The sequence below is a fragment of the Ambystoma mexicanum genome, chromosome 6q (assembly GCF_040938575.1).
Source record: "Ambystoma mexicanum isolate Mex_15411 chromosome 6q, UKY_AmexF1_1, whole genome shotgun sequence".
Classification (NCBI taxonomy): domain Eukaryota; kingdom Metazoa; phylum Chordata; class Amphibia; order Caudata; family Ambystomatidae; genus Ambystoma; species Ambystoma mexicanum.
Window position 1 is genome coordinate 818887818 of NC_090937.1, and position 21683 is coordinate 818909500.

Genomic DNA, 21683 nt, shown 5'->3' on the forward strand with positions numbered 1-21683 from the left:
GTGTAAGTTTGTCTAACCCTTTCACTTCAACCGGGAGATAGTACTTCCCACTTTCTTTCCAAATCCCACATCTTGGGCTAACATGGTCTTGCATTGTCTAGATGTGCGCAGGCAATTAGAATTTTATTTGGACAGGACTAAAGACTTCAGGATTTCAGAAGCCTTGTTCGTCACTTTTGGAGGCTCCTCTCCAGGGTCACAAGCTTCCAAATGGGATGGATGGTAGAGGCTATTTCTGAATCTTACAAATTACAGGGTAAACAACCACCTACAGGAATGCATGCACTTTCCAAAGACAAGTGCCATCGGACATCATAAGAAAGTCTGCCACTTAAGCGTCACATTCAGCCTTCTGTAAATGCTATTGTCTCAACACAAGTGTGAGGTTGGATGCGGCATTCGGACAGGCAGTCCTGAAAACCTGTTCTCCAATAATTCATAATAAATTGATCCTCCTCTCTGAGAAATGGTGCTTTGTATGCAGGAAAGGGGATGGGATGTAGGAGTAATAAAAAGTTACTCAGTCAACACCTTTCCCCATCCTACCACTTAGGATATTCCGAAACACTGTCCCCCGCCCCCTTTTCCGACACGAACACTTTCGCACTACATGAAAGAAAACGGACAAACACCTGAGCCATTTACCTGACATGTCCCAATACAAGGGCCAGGCAAAGTCAGGCAATTGACCAAAATCACACACACACCTGATGGTCCTTTCCCTTCCCCACAGGCATAAAAGGTGGAGAATGAGAGCACAGGTTGAGCAAGGCAGACAGCATGACATGTGGGCTAACTCATCAGGCAGTTCAAGAGGAGGCAAAAGACGGTGAATACCGAGAGGGTGACAAGGGGAGAAGTGACCTTGCCCTTCCCTATCAAGGCCTTTGAAAACTACACAGACGGAAACATAAGATTGCGTACAAAGGCCAGCGTGTGTTGCAATAGATGTCGATGGTACACGAGACCCTCCTTCGTTGATAACCAAGCCGGGGAGAGACGCTGGTCTCTGTGGTACCAACCTTGACTCGAAGGAGAAGAAAGCAAAGCGGTTCATTACAGCCGGTGAGTCGAGGGGAGAGTCGATAAAAGACTGGCTGTGTTGGATGAAAAGTAGCAAACAGCTAATTTGAACTTTGAATGCATAAAGGAACTATTGGGAAAGTGGGGGAAAGCCTTCAACAGTGGCATCCGGCACCACGTGGGTGCTCACGCAGAGAACTCTGGGCGATTACCCAAAGGTAGACACTACCTTAACCAGAAGGCCTTGGGAAGTGACGAAGATGGGTCAAAGTGGTCATACAGGGGTCTTGTAAAATCCTCTGTACCGTCAAATGTCTTTGACCGATAGATGATTGTGAATAAGGGACATTAATCTGCATGGTGAAATCAGTAAGGAACTGTGTTTTGTAAAGTTGGCAAGTGTGAACCCTGTGGAGGGATGCTAACGAGAAGGGGCGAAGTCTACAGTCCCATAATGAACTGTTTGGTAATGGTTGGTGGAACACGGCAGAGGCATGCCGACAACCAAGGGCAAAGCCTGATGAATTGTTTAAAAAAACATTGAAACCAGTGAATGCAAGAAAAGCCACAGTCAACCCAAAGAAGGGAGGCGAATGTCAAAAAGGGGTCCGAGCCCGAAGGAGGGAGATCTGGAGTAGAAAGTTGTCACCCAAAGTATATGTGGACAGAACTTTGTGTTTGTTTGCTTGTCTGCATCAGGCCCTCACAGGCAAGAGACTTTTATTGAAAGGAGACTTAACCATTAAAGAACTTGATGGCGGATACAGAACTGTTGGCTTGTGCTGAGAAGGCTTGAGTGTGTGCTGTGCTCCAAAGTCATACCTTGTCCCGTGCTTAAAAAACATGCGGAAAGGAGACCTCAAGCCAATCACATCTTGACTTATGATTTGAAAACTGTTTCCTTCGTTTTGATACCCTATCCCACACTCTGTGATTAATTGTAAGGATTTGGAAATAGGTTTTTCTTAGTATGGACCATTTTATTTTGACAAAACACCACTGTTACTGCGTTATTTTTCATTTGATGGTCTACGTTTGATCCCATCTTAGATTTAAGCTTAGTTAGGTGTTTTTCCACTCTGCATTTATTGTTCAATAAACACCCTCGAACTGTGCTCACTTGTCTGTCTTTACGGTTGCCACCATCAGTGAGAATGGAGTCCAAGAGAAGGTCAACATCCGAGAAGGAGGCAGTAAGAGGGGGGGCTTGGCTCTATAGATCAGGAGGTTAGTGAGTGGGAAGAGATTTTGGGTTGCCTTTATTTATCATTGGCCCGACCCCGTCGCCTCTTTTGAGATGAGCATGAGGCGTGCACAGAGGTGGCAGTTGATGTGGTGGGGGGCAACAGGATTAGCAGTGACATGAGGGTTGATCCTTTTTTCAGTAACTTCCATGACCATGATTGGGTGTTGCGATTGACGAAGTGATCCGTTGGAATGGGCTTTTGTTTCAGATAGATTCGGGATTCCAGAAGCAGGGTGTAAACGTGGTGGTGGAAGGCCGGGGAACCTGCAGGAATAGTGTGTCATGAAACAGCCATTATGAACATGTTTTAACTCTAATCAAGTTATACAACTCAGTTTGATCATCAACAGAAAGGGACAAGTAGTGGCAAACACAAAGGGAATCTAATTAATTTCGGTTTCATTTATTAATCAATACAAACATGTTTATACATGTCATAAAAACATACACACTTACTGCAATATGTTAAAACAAGGGAATTCAATTTACCCTGGTAGGGTATACCTCTTATCTGTGCAAAATACAACCATAAATACCATTCAACCTGTGTACACTTAAAGCAAAATGGGTACAACCCAATGGAACAAATGGAAAATGGTAATCGGACCTCATAATTTATTTGCTTTTTCCATTTGTTCCATCGTGTTTTATTTTGCACAGATATGATGTTTACACTACCAGGGTAAATTGAATTCCTTGTTTTAACATGGCGCTGTAAGTATGTATGCTTTTATGACGTGTATAATTTTTAGGGGCCATGCATGGCTATTAAATAGAAGAAATATAGCACTCACCCTGCAGGTTGTAAGAACTTGGTGGTTTTGGGGGCAGGGAACAGGCGGAGAGTATTGGTGTGTAGTTTTGCGAGGGGATTGCTATGCAGTAGATGGGGTAAAGCCCTTAGGACCATACAGGCTAGAACAGGGTCAAACGTACCTTGTCCATTGCTTAACCTTTACAGCGATGACAGGTTGTGGCCCTCCTGGGGTCAGGATTACGTATTTGGCATGCGACTGCCTTGGCCTATGAGGAGCTTGCCTGTCCAACAATGAGCCATTTTTGGGACAGGATCAGGGGCTGAGGATGGAGGCAGGGGGCTCTTACCTGGATGCCAGCTTCGCCAAGCGGTGTAGTGGAGTAATGTCTTTCGGTGTTGGGCCTGGGGTGGTTTCGCCAGCCCTATTAAAGTTATGGTTGGGTTAGCACTGTCGGTGGGTGACACTGTCTGCAACAGGTGAGGGAGAGGCCGGAACACCTTTCCAACCTGATTGGGTCAAAAGTGGTGAAAGTGTATCCCCTCACGATAGTGCGCTCAGTGCCATGTCTTAATTTTGCACATAAATGATACGTACCATATACGAGTTAGTGTATTACCAAGTTGGGTTGAATTCAGATTTCCAGGAATATTATCTGATATTCCTTCGTTACAGACATTTCAGTATGCGACTTGAGTGACCCATTCAACAAGTTTACATAAACTGGGTGTGCAGGAGCCAACAGTAACCTTGGTGCACGTGCCTCTTTGTTTAACCAATTCTTTGCCTTTTCTAGGCTAATCTCAGTGATGGATATTACAGCAGTGTAGGATCACCCTACACGGCTTTAATATGAATAATTCAGATTAGCCTAGAAACAGCACGTGCGCCAAAGGTCACTTGGCTCATGCACACCCACTGTATGTAAACTTGTTCAATATGTCACTCAAGTTACATACTGAAATGTCTGCAACCAAGGAATATGTGGTGATATTCTTGGAAATCTGAATTAAACCCAACATTGTTAAAACACTAACTCGTGTATGGTTCGTATCGTATCATTTATGTGCAAAATTAAGATGGGGCACTGAGCACACTATCGTGAGGAGATGCACTTTGGGCACTTTTCGCCAAGGAGTGAGCTGCGGCCACTGCTGGGCCATTGCTTTGTTTCTTTACCATGAGTGAAGGTTATTCTACTCTGTTGCACCTTTGTGCGCTAGTGGATGAACATTATTCAGGTGTCTAAGCTGCGAATATTGGCGGCCACATCGTTCAGTTTACTGGGTGTCCTATAAATGCCTCCTGCATCCTTTATCTTACTGATTACTGCAGAATTGCAGTTCCCTTCTGCAAGTTACTTTGTAGTTTTCCAGGATCCAATTCAGGAGCAGCTCTAATATTCGAGTGCGTTATCGCAGGACTCTTACTTTGACAATGATGCCATTCTCCATGGAAATTCATCTGGATTTAGAGCTGTCAGAGACAAGGAAACCACTTTGGTCGATATCAGAGATCGTCTTCGAAGGTCTACTAACAGCGCCTATCTCTGATCAGCCTGTATTCCTGGACAAATGCCACCCTCAGTTCGGATGATGCTAGTCCAATCCTGTTTTTTCTTTCCTTTATGGGAACTGAAGTCCTGAATCCTCCCATTTTAAATCCAGAACTATAAATGTCAAAATACAGGACTGGCCTCGCATTTACACAATGGAATGGGGCGTGTTAGCATGCATAGTTTTTATCTTGCTTGACCTTTAAGTGGATTATGATGCAATTGAGTATACAAAAGGGAGGGCATTTCACGTCCAGCCTTTTTGGATTTGTTCCTTCCCCTCCTACAACATCAAACAAGTCCGAATAAGATCAGCTACCTCCACTCTGCGACAACCAGTGCAGGAAATAGTCCGGAACACGACAGAGCGGATCTGCGGCAAAGCATGTATTACCCTGTCCCCATAGCCACACTCACACCTGCGCAGGCGGCTTTCAGAAACACTTCAGCACGAGCAGAAGTGCGGGTTGCTTGTGTGGGGGGTGACAACTCGGCTTCAGAACAGGATGCTCCAGTTATCGCATGCATGAGCAACCCATGTTTCAACAAACATAAACTTTCAATAGGCATGGGAAACTGAATACAGAAACAGTCAAAGCCTCACATACTTGTTGTAGCTGTCCAGACTGGTATATATGCCCTGCAATGCAGACACATTTTTTTCTTAGGGTGAGTAGTGTGACCAGTTTAAACTGCAAAGCCCAGCTTCCATTATTCGCTCCAAAGGGTTTCTTACTGAATCACAATAAGACATGTTTCAAATGTAAAATAAATTCAGGACATACTTATGTTCCCATAATGCTCTTTGCTTTTGTGAACATCGCCAGGATTGGGTTCTATGAAGAGATACTGTATTGCGTGCCCTGGGCTGGTACCACGCCCCTCGGATCGCCCACTCCTTCCCATCCTGCCTCATCCCTTCAAGGATGAGAGGGTTCCATCAGTAAATGTTTCCCATTTCCAGCAGAGTTCCCAAGGATTTCCCACTCTTGTCATTGTAATTAAACAAGTACTTGTAGTCACTGGCTAAAGTGAACTCTCAATGTCAGCCAGAGTTCCAAATGTACTCTGACGTGCACATTCCTTGAAACGGAACCTCTTGTGTCTGAATGGCACGAGATCATGATGAGTCACAACAGCATGGTTAAGCCTCCCTTTGGCCTCTGAGTCCTGGAATGGCATTGGCACCTTCGGCGAAAGTAAAGAATCTAGGCCTCCTCTCTACTGCTAATGTTCAACTCTTTTATGCTGAGAAATCCCACACCGCCAGCAAAGCACGTTCGCATCCTTTCTACTGCAATAACGTGGGAGCTCCAAGAAAAGAAAGTGGGGGGAAAAGCTTGGCAGCCATATTCTGCCGGAACTTCCGCAGCTTTTAAAATTCTGGGCTGGCTCCCAGTGCCCCCAAGTACATCAGCAATAACCCCTCTGCACACTGAGTGCTGGTTGGCTTTACTGGGTGCCCAGCCAAACTGACCTTTGTGTTCCAGGTTTTCAAGCCTTTGCTATGCTTTCACCAGCGAAATTGTATTCATGAACTTTTCCCTTCTAGAGTTTTTTCCAATCCTTCATAGTTGAAACTGTGGGAAGGCCCCATTTTCTATCCTGCAATTCCTTATTTCTAGTTTAAGTCCTAAACTGTGAAGGGGGAAACATATTCCATAAAAGGCAGAACCAAAATGTGTTAAGGGGAACGCCAAAGTTTCCCTACTTTACCCCAACATGTGTTAAGGTTGACTTTTGTGCTCTTTGAGAATGCCTCAGCCTCTACCCTTTGTGCCTCTTTGAGGCAAGGCTAGATTCCAGGACTGAAGCACATTCATTCTTTTAGGCTGGCAGTGTCGCGTGTAGTTACGTGTAGTTATAGCTTGCCTCTTCTGGGCCAGCTCGACATGGCATGTTTTCCCTTGAATCTAATGTTATCTTATGTTATATATCCTAATTAAGTGATGGCTGGGTTAGAAGCGCTGCGCCTGCGTTTATGCGGGTATACTGTTCATTTTGCGAAGAAGTGCACTTTTCAGTGTCATCTAGGTGCCTGCTTGCTTTGTACAGTAAGGAATACAGGGTGTTTCTTGGTCCACAATGATGCTGGCCCTTGCATTTTAGAGGAACCCCCCCCCCCCCCAACCATCTACTCGGGTGATCTGTCACTAGATGTGCTCCCACCTTTCATGCTACTATCGCTCCCCAGCCCAAGAATGTCCGCTAAACTTCGTATCTGAAGCAAACGATTCACCTGGGGAAGGCATTACTTATTCCATATATGTCGACTGCCTCCTCATCATTCTGTCTATTCGTGTGTGGAGACTTGGCAGTACAATTTGAAATATTCCATTACTTAGATGTCATGTAGCTTTTATGTTCGTCTGTGGTGCTATAGTAAACCGAGTGTGCACAGAACTACAATCGCCATCAGGCACCATTGCATCCATGTTCACGTGGTGCGCTTGGCATGAGTTGTTCTGAACTCAGTGCTACCTTAACCGCTAATGTGTGTCTCGACTATGAGGGACCGGGACACTGCGTGGCAGCTTCCACGTATGGGTCTGGGCTAAGAGTTCATTCTGCTGCGTACTGTTCCTGTCCTCTCTGTGTTGGGATGCTCGTGTTACCTGAAAAGTGATTCACGTGACTAGTACTATTTAACACATCAAAATGCCAATCTTCACCTATGGCGTGAAATATTTAAATTAATTAGTCTAGTTTTTTTTTAAGTATGTAAATGTGCACCTTGTCAGCATATAGTGACCAGTGTATATTTTCATTGTCAAATGTGTTTTGTGTAATTCACAGCTGTCATTGGTACGACGTTGCAGTTGGCACTTTATCAAATACCTAACTCGCCTATTGCAATGCTTAGAAGCGGGACAAGTCTAGCATTAAGCGGCACATAAAAGCGTCCTATTGCTTTATTATGTTTTTATTAATTCTCTGCAAGGTGGTCTAGGGCCTCAGCTGGCAGGGAAGTTGAATCGATGGGGGACCGAGCAGTAAACCGGTTCCTCCACTCTCCTTTTTCACTTTATTAAAGGCGTCCACTGGCTTGCTGCCAGATCCACTCATCCCCAGCCAGCCTGTAAGCCCAAAAGTCTGGTGTGGCTTCAGCGGCACTTCCCTTTAGGATTTCTTTTATAGAACAGGTCCATCGCTGGGGCTATATTGCATCTCACGCTGGGATTCGTGCTAGAGTAGTGGGCCGTTGTCCATAGCAGATACGCCGTCTGTTGCCTTTTTTTCGAGTGACCCATCTCCGGTCCGTTGCAGAGTTCCTCAAGGGTCGTGCGTATCTCCTACAATGTTTTCACCAAACCATTGTTCGATGTGCTTGACTATCTGGGTGTCACCTACAACTATGCAGATGACACCCAGATACACATCCCCATCACTGGTGACTACACCGCAGACGCCAAAGTGTTGAACGACGTATACCAAGTCGTCCAAGCATGTATGGCACATCACAAGCTCTGTCTCAATGAAGACAAGACAGAGCTCCTCATCCTTGGCACCCAACAAAAACTCAGCAAGCTTGACCCGTCCTTCAGCACCTTCAACATTGATGGTTACTCCATCAAAGTGGCTAAAGAGACAAAAAGTTTAGGTATCTACCTTGATTCCACACTGTCCCTCAACCGACAAACAAATGCAGTCGCCGCTGCCTCGGCCCACACTTGTAAGCTGATTACAGCCTGCCACCCATTCCTCTCTACCCAGAACTGCATTACTCTCGCCAGGACGTTGGTTTCCAAACTTGATTACTGCAACGCACTTTATCAAGGCACTAACCAACGCAACCTCAACAAACTTCAGATCGCCCAAAACAATGCTATCAGAGCAGCCCTCTCTATTCTAGGTCGGAGCACATCTCTGACACCAGGAAGAGCTTACATCGTCTCTCTGTGGCCCAAAGAATTTTGCTCAAATCACTGACTCTTGCTTGCAAATGTGTCAACAACCAGACCCCTACCTACTTAACTTCCCGCTTCTCTCAATACATTCTCTCACAGACTCTAAGATCTGCCCAAGCACAATCGCTTACCATACCGAAATATAACCTGCAGACTGCCGGAGGTGTCAGCTTCCCAGTCCTCGCGTCCAAACTCTGGAACTCCTTGCCACTGTCCATTAGAACCCTCCCTTCCGCCACGCTTTTGAAACACAAAGCCAAGCTTTGGCTATCCTCTACACCCCACTTACTACCAGCCTAAGCCACCTGCTCCACTGCTCCCGTACTACTGGCACTTTTTGCTTGAGAATTTAAAATGTTTTGCCTATACCTGTACCGTTGCCACTTTTGTACCATTGTGCCTAAGATATGCACATGTGTATTTAATCTTTTGCCTGTAACTGTATCAATGCCATTTTTTGTACCCTGTTCCTTAAGATATGCGCCTGGTTGCCCTTGGGCCTAGTGCGCTAAACAAATAAATAAAATACAAAATACAAATGGCTCACCCAAATTCCCCTTTTTGCCTGTTCGATGGGCCGGGGCCAGGGTAATCTGGTGAACCCTCTGGGGATTCCTTGCAAGAGGTGATTCCTGCTTTACTGCTTCTTCCTCTCATCCACATTGCCTCCTAAAATTATGAGCAGCAGAGTGTGCTCAGTTATTCTGATTGTGTGTTACTGGCTAGCTAGGTTATAGTCCGCAGACCTCAAGGAAATTGTCTCTTTTGCCCCAATCCATTTCCATTTTAGGTCCAAACATCAGTCTCAGAAAGGTGGGCAGATCTTCACTCCCTGCCCTATCTGTGGTTGACTGCTTGTTTCCTAAATAGCTCACCCTGAACAACATCGGGATTTCAGTGGCTATTCTGGAGATCATAAGAGTGGGCTGAAAGAAATCTACTAGGACACAATATACGAGCAAATGGACCAGGTTTTGTCACTGGTGCCTGCAGAGACACATTAACTTGCTGACGTGCAATCTTTACAACACCCTTTCCTGTATCTCAGGTTTGGCATTCAGATTGATTAATATTGAACCCTTCACTCAGCCCTGTGGCCTACAAAAAATCAGAGAGGATGTCTCCAGTCCAAGTGTGTGTGGAAGGTTGTCCCATCTTTGCAGTCACTCTGGGTTCCTGAACCTGAGTGGGAGTTGAGCATTCTCCTCACAAGCCCTTCAAACCCATGGCTGAGGTCAGATTGGTATTGTGGAAAACATCCTGTATATAGTGGTGTTCGCGTCAATCTGCAGAGAGTGATTTTCAGCCTCTGAGCCTTTTACAGTGTTTCACAAAGACAAGGTGGTCTCCTTGTTTATTCTCAATTTTGTCTTCGATTTTCAACTATGTCAAGAAATTGCACTTCCAATCTTCTTCCCCAGCCAATCATTGGAAGCAAATGTACTGCTCTGTAATCTGGATCTCTAGGTTTTCAGGACCCTGGTCTTAAATTCTAGTCTAAAGGCTGTTTGTAATTGTAACCTGTGGATACCCCTCTCAATGAAGGAAGGCTTCCAAATGGATCATGGCCTGCTGGGTTATATCCTGCATAGTGGAAAGCCACTGTTTACAAATGTTTCCTACGCCTAAAAGCCTCCATGCATACGCAATAAGAGCAAATGCTAATTGTGTGGCTTTTCCGAGACATTTCTTAACGAACATACCTTTTTAGGTCATTACCTGGGCCTCTCCTTGGCTATTGTATTGATGCCAGTTTTTGGGGCAATGCCCAGCTTGGTCAAGCTTTATTGAGAAATAATTTTGACTTGGCTTAGGTTAAACCACCTGGGCTCTTCTGTTTAGGGGTCCCCCCACAGTATGTAGGAAATGGATAGGGCTTAAAAGTAAGTACAATTTACTCACCGTAGTGACTACTGTACCCCTAGTCCAAAGTCCCCTTTCCTCCATAGTCACTCCCACCTGCCCCCCAAAAACAGAGGTCAGCCGCATATGTCCTAAGTGTAACGAAAAGGACTGGCAGCCAATACCTACGCCGGGAGCGGCATGGGTGTAACTGAGGCTGCATGCTAAGTTGTATGGAAAATGCATTTGTACAAGACAAAAAGGCCCTTGTCCCGTTCCCATGGAATGGAAATCCCACAAGTATGGAGGAAAGTGGTTTCACAGGCCAGGGACTCAACTGAAGACTAGACCAAATAGGTGAGGTAGAACTCTTTTATTTATACAAAAACACAGAGGCTGGAATTAGGCATGTAGGATATAATAAGGAATTTATTGAACACAATGGGGATATGCATCAGTGTAACAGTGCGGTGGTTCAAGGGAAACACAATAAAATGAGAGAGAGATACTCAAACCCTAGTTTAACAATGGACGGTGGACATGAGTCCAGATTCCCTAGGATGTAACAATTCATACACTGGGTTGTATCATTCTGGAAGGTCCACACAAAGTCATGATAATATCCTGGAATTTCACAGGGTTTGTTGCCCTTCTTTCTTAGACTGTGCATGGGTTGGCCCTCCTGGGCTTCAATCACAGCATCAGGTGCTGGGAACCACAACAATGGTGCCTTGTGCTTCAGCTGTTGACAATGTTTCTTTCCAGTCTGTCCTCGTTGGATTGTCCGGCTGGAGTCATGATTCTCAAGCCCCCTCCAAGTCAAAAAAGATATGACAGTCCACGCGGTTGCTCTCTCTTATCTCTCTGACTTTAGGTATCTAGACCCCAGCATGGCTTCCTCCTTCCTCTCTTCTCTCTTCCAACTCTGGAATGGACCAGGACCTGGGACCAGGCCCCCATTAAACATGGACTAGGATCCTTTCTTTCCAGCACCAAGACTGAGTGGCCTCCCTCTGCCTTTTCCCCTCTCTATGTCCGTCTCTTCTGTCTGTCTCCACCTTCTTACTTTATGAACTGCTCTTGCCTCCTCTCTTCACATTCTACAATGCCAACCTCTTCCTTAAACCTAGTTCTCTCTCTTTCAGTACCTTCTTCACACCTTTCTTCTCCGCCACCTTCTCTCTCCCTCTGTCTTCTCATTCTACATCCCTTTGCACCATGAACAGCTGTTCTTATTCTCTCAACGTTGGCTTCCATGGACTTATTTTTATCTGTGGGTCGAAGTGAAAGGGTTTTTAATGTAGTAAATTGGATCACCTGTTCCTGTATTAGGTTGGGCATGTATGATTGGTTCACTACCTGACCTCTCCATCTTAACCATGCGTCTTATTCTGTGCTTATTGGTTATGATAATGAGTGGCTCCGATTTTGCAGCTTTCAAAAGGCATGTTCACCAGAACTACTGCTCTGTGTGCCAGACCACAACACGACTCTGCCCTGTATCCACAAATCGATATCTAGACAGCTAAACAGGTTGGGTGTGCGGCTCGGGAGTTGGCTTCACAACATGTGTGTTTCTCAACTATTATTTGGGATTGATCGATCCCATTGTCACACTGCTGCTTTCCTTTTTGTGTTCAACTCTCGCTCCTGACCTGCTGGTCGCCTGGGGGCCATTGAAACACCCCCACTTTCTCTACATGCTCCTGAGATCGCAGGGGGAAACTCTGGGATAGGGGAACTACCCATTTTCTATCTCTGGGTCGTTGCATCGCTTAGCGGGTGGCTTGCCTCACTACTTAATGTGGCTTTTCCAAAGGAGACTTTGGACTATTAGTGGTGAGTAACTTGTACTATAATCGGAACCAATTAAATTCAATATAGTGTCCTGTTCGCTCTAAACAGGACAATTATGTTAATTTCTCAGATGTATTTTTTATTCTTATTCTGCATGAGTAAAAATGGTTGTTACAGTTTAAAAACATATGTTGCAATAATTGTACACATTTTGAGATTACCAGGAAGCAGCCAGTTGTACATCCCCTTAGAGTTCCATTTGGACCTTCTGATTAATATTGACAGTCCCATTAAGCTTGACATTCTCAGTTTGACATTCCCGCTCAATTCTATGTTCTCAATAAACTTGACCATTCCCATTAATCTAGCAGTTTGACATTCTTAGTAAACGTTACATTGGCAGTAAGCTCTTTTTCACTTTCTAGTAAGTTCTCAGTAAATTTGACGTTTCCAGTAAGCTCCCGGATTGACATGCCCAGTAAGCTTAACAGTTTTATTGGGCTCCCAGCTTGACACGCCTAATAAGCTTGATATTCCTAATACGCTTCTACTTTGCTGTTCTCTGTACACTCCTAGTTTGACATTCTTAGTAAGCTATCGGTTTGACAGTCACAATAGACTTGCAGGTTGGCATTCTCAAACGTTTCTTGATAAGCTTGACATTTTCAATAAGCTCTATGATGAAGCTGAGCCGCCATGTTTGACTATTGACCCAGCGGGGCACCTGCAGCCCAGGGTCCCCATCTGCAAGGGAGATTTTTGGAAGTGTTATGTGGGGGATGTAGCTGAGACCCCCTGTATCACATGGGCTGTTTCCTGATCAAAGTAGGTCATGCCCATCCCCGAAGAGCCTGCAACCCCTTTACTGACAGTACTTTACGTCAATGCCTCTGTATATGCGTGCAAGATGGAGCAAAGCCTAAATCCAGACCAGTAGTGTGTGGCCAGAGGAACTATCATCCTATCATAGGGGACATGCAGCTATAGCTGAAGCCCATGAAGTCTTAACACTCAGATGTTAGAAGCTCCTTTTGGATATTGCCGCAATGTGAGGGGAGGTGCATGGGAAGGTGGCTGTGCTCAGCAGACCTTCAGCAGAGCCCCTTGCGGAGCTCCACCTGGCCTACTCCATAGCCAGGGAGTAGAAAGAAGCGCAACAACAAGCAAGCAACCCACACAGAAGCTTACCTGTGAATAGAACAGGAAATCGAGTAGCAGCAGAAAGTGGAATGAGCCTGGACAGCATCAAGGGAGCCCATGGGTCAATGAGAACCTCGGCCAATGACGGAACCCAACATGGAGCCATGATGTGATTGGGATTACCCCCGGAACTCAAAATGGCTGCTTGACATTTTATTAACTTTGGGGCCCGCAGATATGCATGGAGAGGGGCAAAGCTGTCTATTGGGATAAAGGGCAAATCCAAAGACCCCTTACAAAAATGGTTAGACGAGAACCAATCCAAGAGCTAAAGAGAAAGGGAAAAAGAGATGGAACCTACAAAAGGTTGACCCAGGTAGGGGCAGAGGAAGGAGCAAGAGAGATAGAAAAGTCTTGCAGTACCAAGCAAGGAAGCCAGAATCCAGTGAGCCTTCAAACTGAACCAGAGTACAATATTCCTCCTGAGTGAGAAGGCCACTGTAATCCTTGTTGTGAAGAGGACCAAGGCGACATGGTAGGGATAAGGGCACCATATTCCTTAGGAGAGAAAAAAGCAACCTACCAGCTGTGAATGGCATCATATTCCTTATTAAAGAGGTAAAGGGTCAAGACAGTCCTTGTAATCGCAATGGCCTTATATCCTGAAACATGATTGAAAGAAAGGGAGAAGGGGAAAGGAACACGAGAGGTCTCGTTAGTAAAGTGGTGCCCCATGGCTATCCTAGTGACCCTGGGTTTTATATGTCCGAAAAAGGAAGCAGTGTGCCAGGCACACTATCCTTTTGGTGTTGATTACCAATAAAAGAGCACTAACCCTGGAAAGGACAATGGGTAAAGAAGTGGTTTGGTGCTATATCCCTGAGACTGTTACCTTTCGTGAAGCTGGGTGAGTCCTGTATCCCAACATATATACTTGTAATACTGTTATTAAGACCAATCCCATAGAAGGTGTCCCTATGGTGTTTAGTGATAAATCACTAGGGTTTGGAAACCATAGGCTTTCCAGATGTTTTGGACTCCGGCTCCCATCAGTCCTAGCTAGCACAGTCAATTGAAAAGGATTAAACTCCATGTATAGTCAGTTGAGGGGGGGTTATAGTCCAAAACATCTGGAGAGACACAGGTTTCAAACCTCTAGATGTTTATCACAACCTTTTCCTATTTTATTTTAGACTGAAGCCAAGAAGTTTATTGGGCGCTATAGCCCAGATACCATGCAACAGATTAGTGAACCTGAGGGAGAGAGTAGCTCTTTTCTGATACGCTAGTGGTAACCCCACATTCGCACCTTTTTGCTTGGTTTGTTCTGACAGAAGAAGATGCCTTTTGTTGTGGTTAAGCCTTTAGTCTGCATAGGTGTTTAACCCAACCCCATCTTGGTAGTTTGACATTCCTACTGAGCTTCCAAACGGATGTTCCCCGCAAGCTCCCACTTTGCATAATTCCTGCATACTGCACTCCAAAAACCTAAATCTTTCCTAAATATCATGTAGAGCAAATCGCTGTTCTAGAAAAGCTCAGGCTGACGGGAGCCAACACTTCTCTACGCCCTTTCTGATCATAATGGCAGGCAGTGTCATGAGGCTTGGGACCCATCACACTGGGGACTTGCCACAGGTTTTCGAAATATTTTATTGTCTTTATAAATGATGTACAAAATGACAAGAATACACAGTACAATAAATTATGTGAATGCAAAATGGCATTTAACAGGTCTTTAATGATCGAAAGAAGTAAGAAGATAAGCTTTAGGAGTGACTTGAATAAGGCAGGAAATTACAAAACTTTGAGGAAAGGAGAGACGGGATGGAAATAGAATTGAGCAGAAGGTCCTTGTGTAACAGTAAAAAAGAAAATGGTGAAGAACAAAGGCCATGAGGCGGTATAGGTGGAAATCAGACGAAAAAAAGACAAGGAGCAAAGCCATGAATGCAGTTAAAGACAATACAGACAAAACCGACCTGAAGCTGAGCAGGACTAGAAAGCCATGCAAGAGAAGTAAGGCCAAGACCAGGAGCAGTAGGGGAGCGGGCAAGCAGTAGCTGGAGTGAGAAGCAGATTCCAATAGCGTTCAATGGGAAAGAGCAGAGGCCAGGATGCCAAGAAGAAGTGAAGGGCAGAAGTGGAGCCGGGCTAAAGAATAGTGAGAATAAAGTTCCTGTAGCAGAAAAATAAGGGACAAATGTTGCAGATGTGGTCCGGTTAAAAATGGCTGGAAAAATCAAGAGCAGAGATATGAGGAGAACGGGAAAGAGAAGGGTCCAAAATGACATTAGATCTGCGCGCTGAAGAAGATAGTGAGACAGCCAGGAGAAAAATGAATGGAAGAAGTAGACACGCAGACATAAGGGGATGAAGCAGAAAAGAAGAGCCTCTGGGTCATGGATGTTTTTGGATCATGTGATGGAGTAAGCATCCAAGAGTTGGTAGAGGAAAGACAGGCGGAAATGGTAAAGTGGAGCTGCTCAGAGAAGAAAGAAACGTTTGAGTTTCAACGTAGAAGTGGGACTTTAGACCGAATGAGTAAAGAGTAACAACACCCATACGCTTATAAGGGTTTTGGTGGTGTGGCCTAAAGTCGCGTTCCACTCAGTTAAGCATTTCAATCCTTTACTGAACTCCTCCCCCTCTGGATAGTGTTTCGTCCTTGTGATTGGTTGTCTTGCATATGTAGCCTGCTTGTTGCATTGAGTTTTTCATCCATTTACCCACTTTCTGTTTCAGCCCTGACGATATCGGCACCTGTTGGTATATTCTTCTGTCTGGCTCAGTTTTCATCAAAGAATCGATGTTTCTTCCGAGGAGCAGGTACGTGCTTCCAACTTTGTCACCTCTTTATAAATTCTTTAAATGTATGAAGAGCGATTTCTTTAGTTGTGGAATATGCATGTTGTATGGGGGAACAAGTCATTCATATGAATACTTTCTTGAGTATTGGCAAGTGTTCACAAGTGAAGCCATGGTTCTGACCTGGTCTGGTAGGACCATAGTTTACATTGCTTAGCTTGCCTGTATTGCATATGCAGGCATAGTTTACATTGCTTAGCTTTCCTGCATTGCAGCTTGGCTTTCCTGTATTGCATATGTAGGCATAGTTTACATTGCTTGGCTTTCCGGTATTGCATATGCAGGCATAGTTTACATTGCTTAGCATTCCTGTATTGCATATGCAGGCATAGTTTACATTGCTTAGCTTTCCTGTATTGCATATGTAGGCATAGTTTACATTGCTTGGCTTTCCTGTATTGCATATGCAGGCATAGTTTACATTGCATAGCTTTCCTGTATTGCATATGTAGGCATAGTTTACGTTGCTTGGCTTTCCTGTATTGCATATGCAGGCATAGTTTACATTGCTTAGCTTTCCTGTATTGCATATGCAGGCATAGTTTACGTTGCTTGGCTTTCCTGTATTGCATATGCAGGGATAGTTTACATTGCTTAGCGTTCCTGTATTGCATATGCAGGCATAGTTTACGTTGCTTAGCTTTCCTGTATTGCATATGCAGGCATAGTTAACATTGCTTGGCTTTCCTGTATTGCATATGCAGGCATAGTTTACGTTGCTTAGCTTTCCTGTATTGCATATGCAGGCATAGTTTACATTGCTTGGCTTTCCTGTATTGCATATGCAGGCATAGTTTTCATTGCTTAGCTTTCCTGTATTGCATATGCAGGCATAGTGTACGTTGCTTAGCTTTCCTGTATTGCATATGTGGGCAGAGTTATCTGGACCCTGCTTCGGATTGTTGTCCACAGAACAGCAGCAAACGCAAAATAAACTGCAGGGTATTGAAAAGTGATGTGCAAAGAATACTGAAAGGAGGGAGGAGTGCGTGTGGAACAGAGCGCACAGATGTTCCCGTGCTAATCCTTTAGAGGGACTGCCACACATTGAACGAGCAGGAATCTGATCGTATTAGAGTGATGGATTTGGCCCATGTGGTTTGCCCAAGACCTTTGACATTGCTGGGAAGGAGAATTGGAAAGCGGCTTGTTCCCCACTGATGGATTAAATTCAGGATACTTAGGAGTGATGGCCACCCACAAGCGCTGCTAAATGCATCACTCGAGGGCCAGCAGGGGGACATCGGGATCAGTCCTGTGGTCCCCACTTTTTAGGATTCCCCCAACCCGCACTAGCAAGTCTATAGACAGAAGGGACAGTGACAGGCTCCAGCACAGAGGGAGCAGACTGCTCCATCAGGTGAATTCTCGGGGGAGGTAGCCTGGTACCCACATCAGTAAGTGGTAGTAGTTCCAAACAGATTTATGCAACAATGGGGAGGGCTGGGCAAATGCAGAATGCCGAATAATTCTAGCCAGTCGCAGATGCCGCTTCAGCCGGATCGTTGCTTTGTTCTGGAAGCTCCCTTGCCGGAGCAGGTCCCGAACAGTAGGGCACGTGACGGCTTTAAATAACAAAGCAAATGATCATAGTACATCTGTTTCTCTATAGGTCTCGGCGTTTATCCATTGATTAGACATGCGAAGCTCGGCAGCAGGCCCCTACATTGCTTTGCTGTTAGCACTCTGGTGCGTTTTGTGTAAGAGCTTTCCGACAAGCCTTTGTGAGCTCGGCAAGTGTGAGGAATGCCTTTGAAAGAAGGCAGGACTGTTCTACAAATATGCAGCTCCTTTCTCCACTCCAGTGTTGCTATCACAAGAATTGCACTAATGCAGATAACCGTCTGACGAAGGGTACCCAAGATGGCGCATCTTGCACGCCCGCTTTACTTTGGCATGAAATAATTGACTGCAGTACCATGGCTACTTCTGCTCTGGAGCTGCTTTTAAGCTGGACCTGTGACTTGGCTAGCGTCTCAAACGTTTAGTGGAGTATGCAAACATTATTTAAATATCTAGCTGATCAGCCACCATCTATTGCCTGCCTGTGGAGATGGCTGCCACGGGATTCGAGCACACTTAGCCAGGGTCTGACATTTGCTGGCAGCACATTTTCATCGTGAAGACCAACTGAAGAAACCCTGAACAGGCGTCACAATATTAAAATCTACAGCCCAGGGCACGGGAGTAGATGGACTCCCCTGTTATTAAGTAAAAGAGAGGACAGGGCAGTTTCCCGTTTCAGTGCAAGCCTGTGGAACGGAGCACCTCGGCAGGTTCACACGTTGGGCCGCCATTTCGTGACATCCTGTTCCACTTTGTTTTGCTCCACTTTTGCTAGCTGCACATGTACAGTTTGAAGTCCAAACCCCGCATACTGTCTAAAATGGGCGGTTGAATATTGACCTACACAAAAAAAACGAAAACTAAAGAACATAATCTGTTCAAGGCGGTCTATTGATGCCCTTTTAAGATACATTGTCACGTTGAACGGCAGATGTAATCACATCGTGCATAACAGCAAGCAGCATGCCTCTGTCAAAGAATGGCTCAAAGCAGGAGCTATGACACAGACTCCTCTGGAGTATGTCTTTTAGACTTTAAAGCGGTAGCAGAATTCACAAAGATTTTACGTTGCGACTTATCTGGTGTAAACTGTTGATGCAGGCTGTATTCTGGTACGTTCAGAGCTGCATTCATAAAGGGAAAAGAGCACTACAAGTATATCACAGGAATTGAAAATATGACGACTTATAGACACTGCATATATTCTATATATTTCAGTTCTGGAGGGCCCAGGCAGAAAATTAGCAATGTCAAATGTCATGCTGATCCGCCCTACAGCTCAAACCTTCATAGCCATACCATTTTCACATCTCTTATGGATGATAGGTTTCACCTTAACTATAGGGTGACTATCGTCAGTGTATATGTATATATATAATCGCCGCCCTATAGTTAAGGTAGTTGCATAGGAAATCCAAAAAATAAATTGCTAATAACTTTTCATTTGTGCGACTGATTTGGCTGAAATTATGCAAAAAGGTTTTGTCACGCACCGTATACCACCATCCCCAACTACCCCACCAGACTGGAGTACTGGAGTTTCAGAAAGATTCTATGAAAAATGAAAAAAAGTCATTGAGAAAACAAAAAACCCTGTTTTGGCCTACTCCCCATTCATTTTCCCATAGATAAAAAAAGGTCAATTTTTGCCGGGCCACACAGCCCAAACCGCTGGACGGATTTGGAACACGTCCAGAACAACTTTCGCACACATTGTCGACCTGCGATCCTTTTGTGTTGTGGGGTTATTCCGTCCAGTACTTTTAAAAATATTTGTCAGAGAAGGGGGGCCCCGTTCTCCAAAATAAATAGCTCTGTATCAGGTAAATTGAGAAGAATCTGGGTGTTTATAAATGAAACTACTGCCATTTCTAAAATGTGAAAGATAGCCACTGCTATACCCCAGGTTATAGCAGCGGGTTTCGGAAAATGAAACAGAGAAAAAAGAAGTTTGTACGTCAAAAAACATGCAAATGCTATCACCCCAGTGGGTGGGACGACGAAAGAGGACACCAAGTGACATTTGAGAGTTGTAGGCGGGCTAGAGACAAGGTTTGCAACATGAGGCTCAATTTTCTCAAAGCAAATTGCGTCACAGAAACACAATGTTGTGGGGGGATGGGAGAGGGCAGCAGAGGTGAGAAGGCCTTCAAGGGAGTGGGGGGAGCCGGCACAGATGAGGGGGTAGTCCATACTAAAATTGGCCTCTGGGACGCCCATCCATGCAATAACCAGGACCGACCCTGCTTAGCTTCAAAGCAAGGAAGGGGCTGGCCCCCTCAGGCCATGTTGCCTAATAAGTAACTAGGCCACTTTTTAGAGGGCTGTTTTTAGTTTTCTTAGTTTTAAATCTCATAAAGCACTAAGAAATCACATGCATCCAATTTTTTTTTGTATACACCATGCTACCATCTGTCCTTGAAAGTATTGCACGCTCAAAGTCAAACTGCCATGAGGCCCACATGAAAAGAGCAGCTACCTATGGGTAAGGATCTGCTAATACATGGAGAATAGCAAATCCAGCTTACACCTGCAAGGCAAACTAGAATAACATGTTGTTTTATAAATATATATATATTATGCCCCAATATGGCTTAAAGATTTTCTATGTACCCAGTGCTCTTTGAGAGAATCTTTTTTTTTTTTTTCCTTTTGCTGAATTTCATTCTTGTATTTGAAGTCTCCCAGTCAAGATGGGTTGGGGGGGATAGTGCCTGACATAGTTCTATAAGGATTTATATATTTGAGTGACACTATGGTATGTGCACTTTTCAAATTAACTTTATATAGTAAAGTATTGTTAAAGGCCAGACATGGGGGTGAGGTGAAATGACGAGGTGCAAGTAAGTCATGAGTATTTGCCCAGGATGTGGCAAGAGAGGTTGCAATCCTGGACACTGGTGCAGTTATTTTCCCCTGATTGTGGCTACTTTTCAGGGCACAAGTAAAGGACAGATGTGGGTGGATAGCGTGACTTTTTTTCAGAGGGCGGATGCAACCCCTTGGGTTTTTTGGAGGTTGGCAAGGGTGCTCAAGTTTTTGCCTACCAGGATTTTACTCAGGTTCTCATGTTTCCAGTGCAGACGCTTACTCACACGCCTAGTTGAGCCAGTCCTGGGTCCCAGCTGCAGTAAGCTCAAACAGTCCAGAGATGTTCTCCTCCTAGCGTGCTTTCATGCCTCAGCAATCTTCAGGGAGGCTGATTGGATGCAGGTGTGCAGGGTTAAATCCCTCTGGTATGTACCAGGCAGTGGCAGCAGGGAATTCTGGTAACTGTAGGTTAGAGCCAGCCAGGATCCAACTCTCCCCCATTTTCAATATTAGCCCTCAGTGGGGAGGGAGCTACCATCAGTATGTGTGTGTGATATATATATCTATCTATCTGAGGCTTGTGGAATCTGCTTAGATCACATGCTGTGCATAGGCCGACATCTAGTGGAAGCTGCAGAGTATTACAGTTTGTTTTTCGAAACTCGAAAATGGGCGTCGACACAGGGCGTGCCAGTAGTACTATCCCTAGTGTGATGTCCACAGTACCCATGATCCCTCACGCGTGTAGGACCCTCAGATTGTTTTTTTCCGCCATACTGGTCGGAAGCATTTCACGGAGTTCCCTGGCCTTAGCCATACTTTTGCTAAATATTGTTATATTTACCCATTTCTCCACCCCAACGTCGAGTCACCGAACTTCCACGTTGGCCCGGAGAAGAATTCGACCGTCGACAGCTGCATGACGGTTTTGGGCCTCGGAAGGCCTCAGGCCTCGTCCCGGGCCTTGGAAGGCCTCTGGCCTCGGCCCTGCAAGTAGGGAGAGTGGGGGGTGGACATACTCTACACTCGTTTGGTATATAGGTACATTCTTATATATTTCTACACTTACTAGCCCGCTGCCACAAGGTGCGTATGGAGGGTACCCCTTTCCAATTCTGCCCCAAGTGCAACTGCAAGTACCCTTGGGTCGACAGGCACGCCACATGCAATCT

The 21683-nt window shown here is 45.1% G+C and overlaps 1 protein-coding gene across 9 annotated transcripts in view; it reads left to right on the forward strand.

The window, feature by feature from the left end:
* Positions 1-21683, forward strand: part of RAPGEF2 (Rap guanine nucleotide exchange factor 2) — a 1671940-nt gene that overhangs the window by 740357 nt on the left and 909900 nt on the right. For all 9 annotated transcript variants that reach the window (XM_069631345.1, XM_069631346.1, XM_069631352.1 and 6 more), the window contains exon 4: positions 16012-16095. In XM_069631345.1, coding sequence (XP_069487446.1) covers positions 16012-16095 — 84 coding nt within the window. The remainder of the gene's footprint in view (positions 1-16011; positions 16096-21683) is intronic.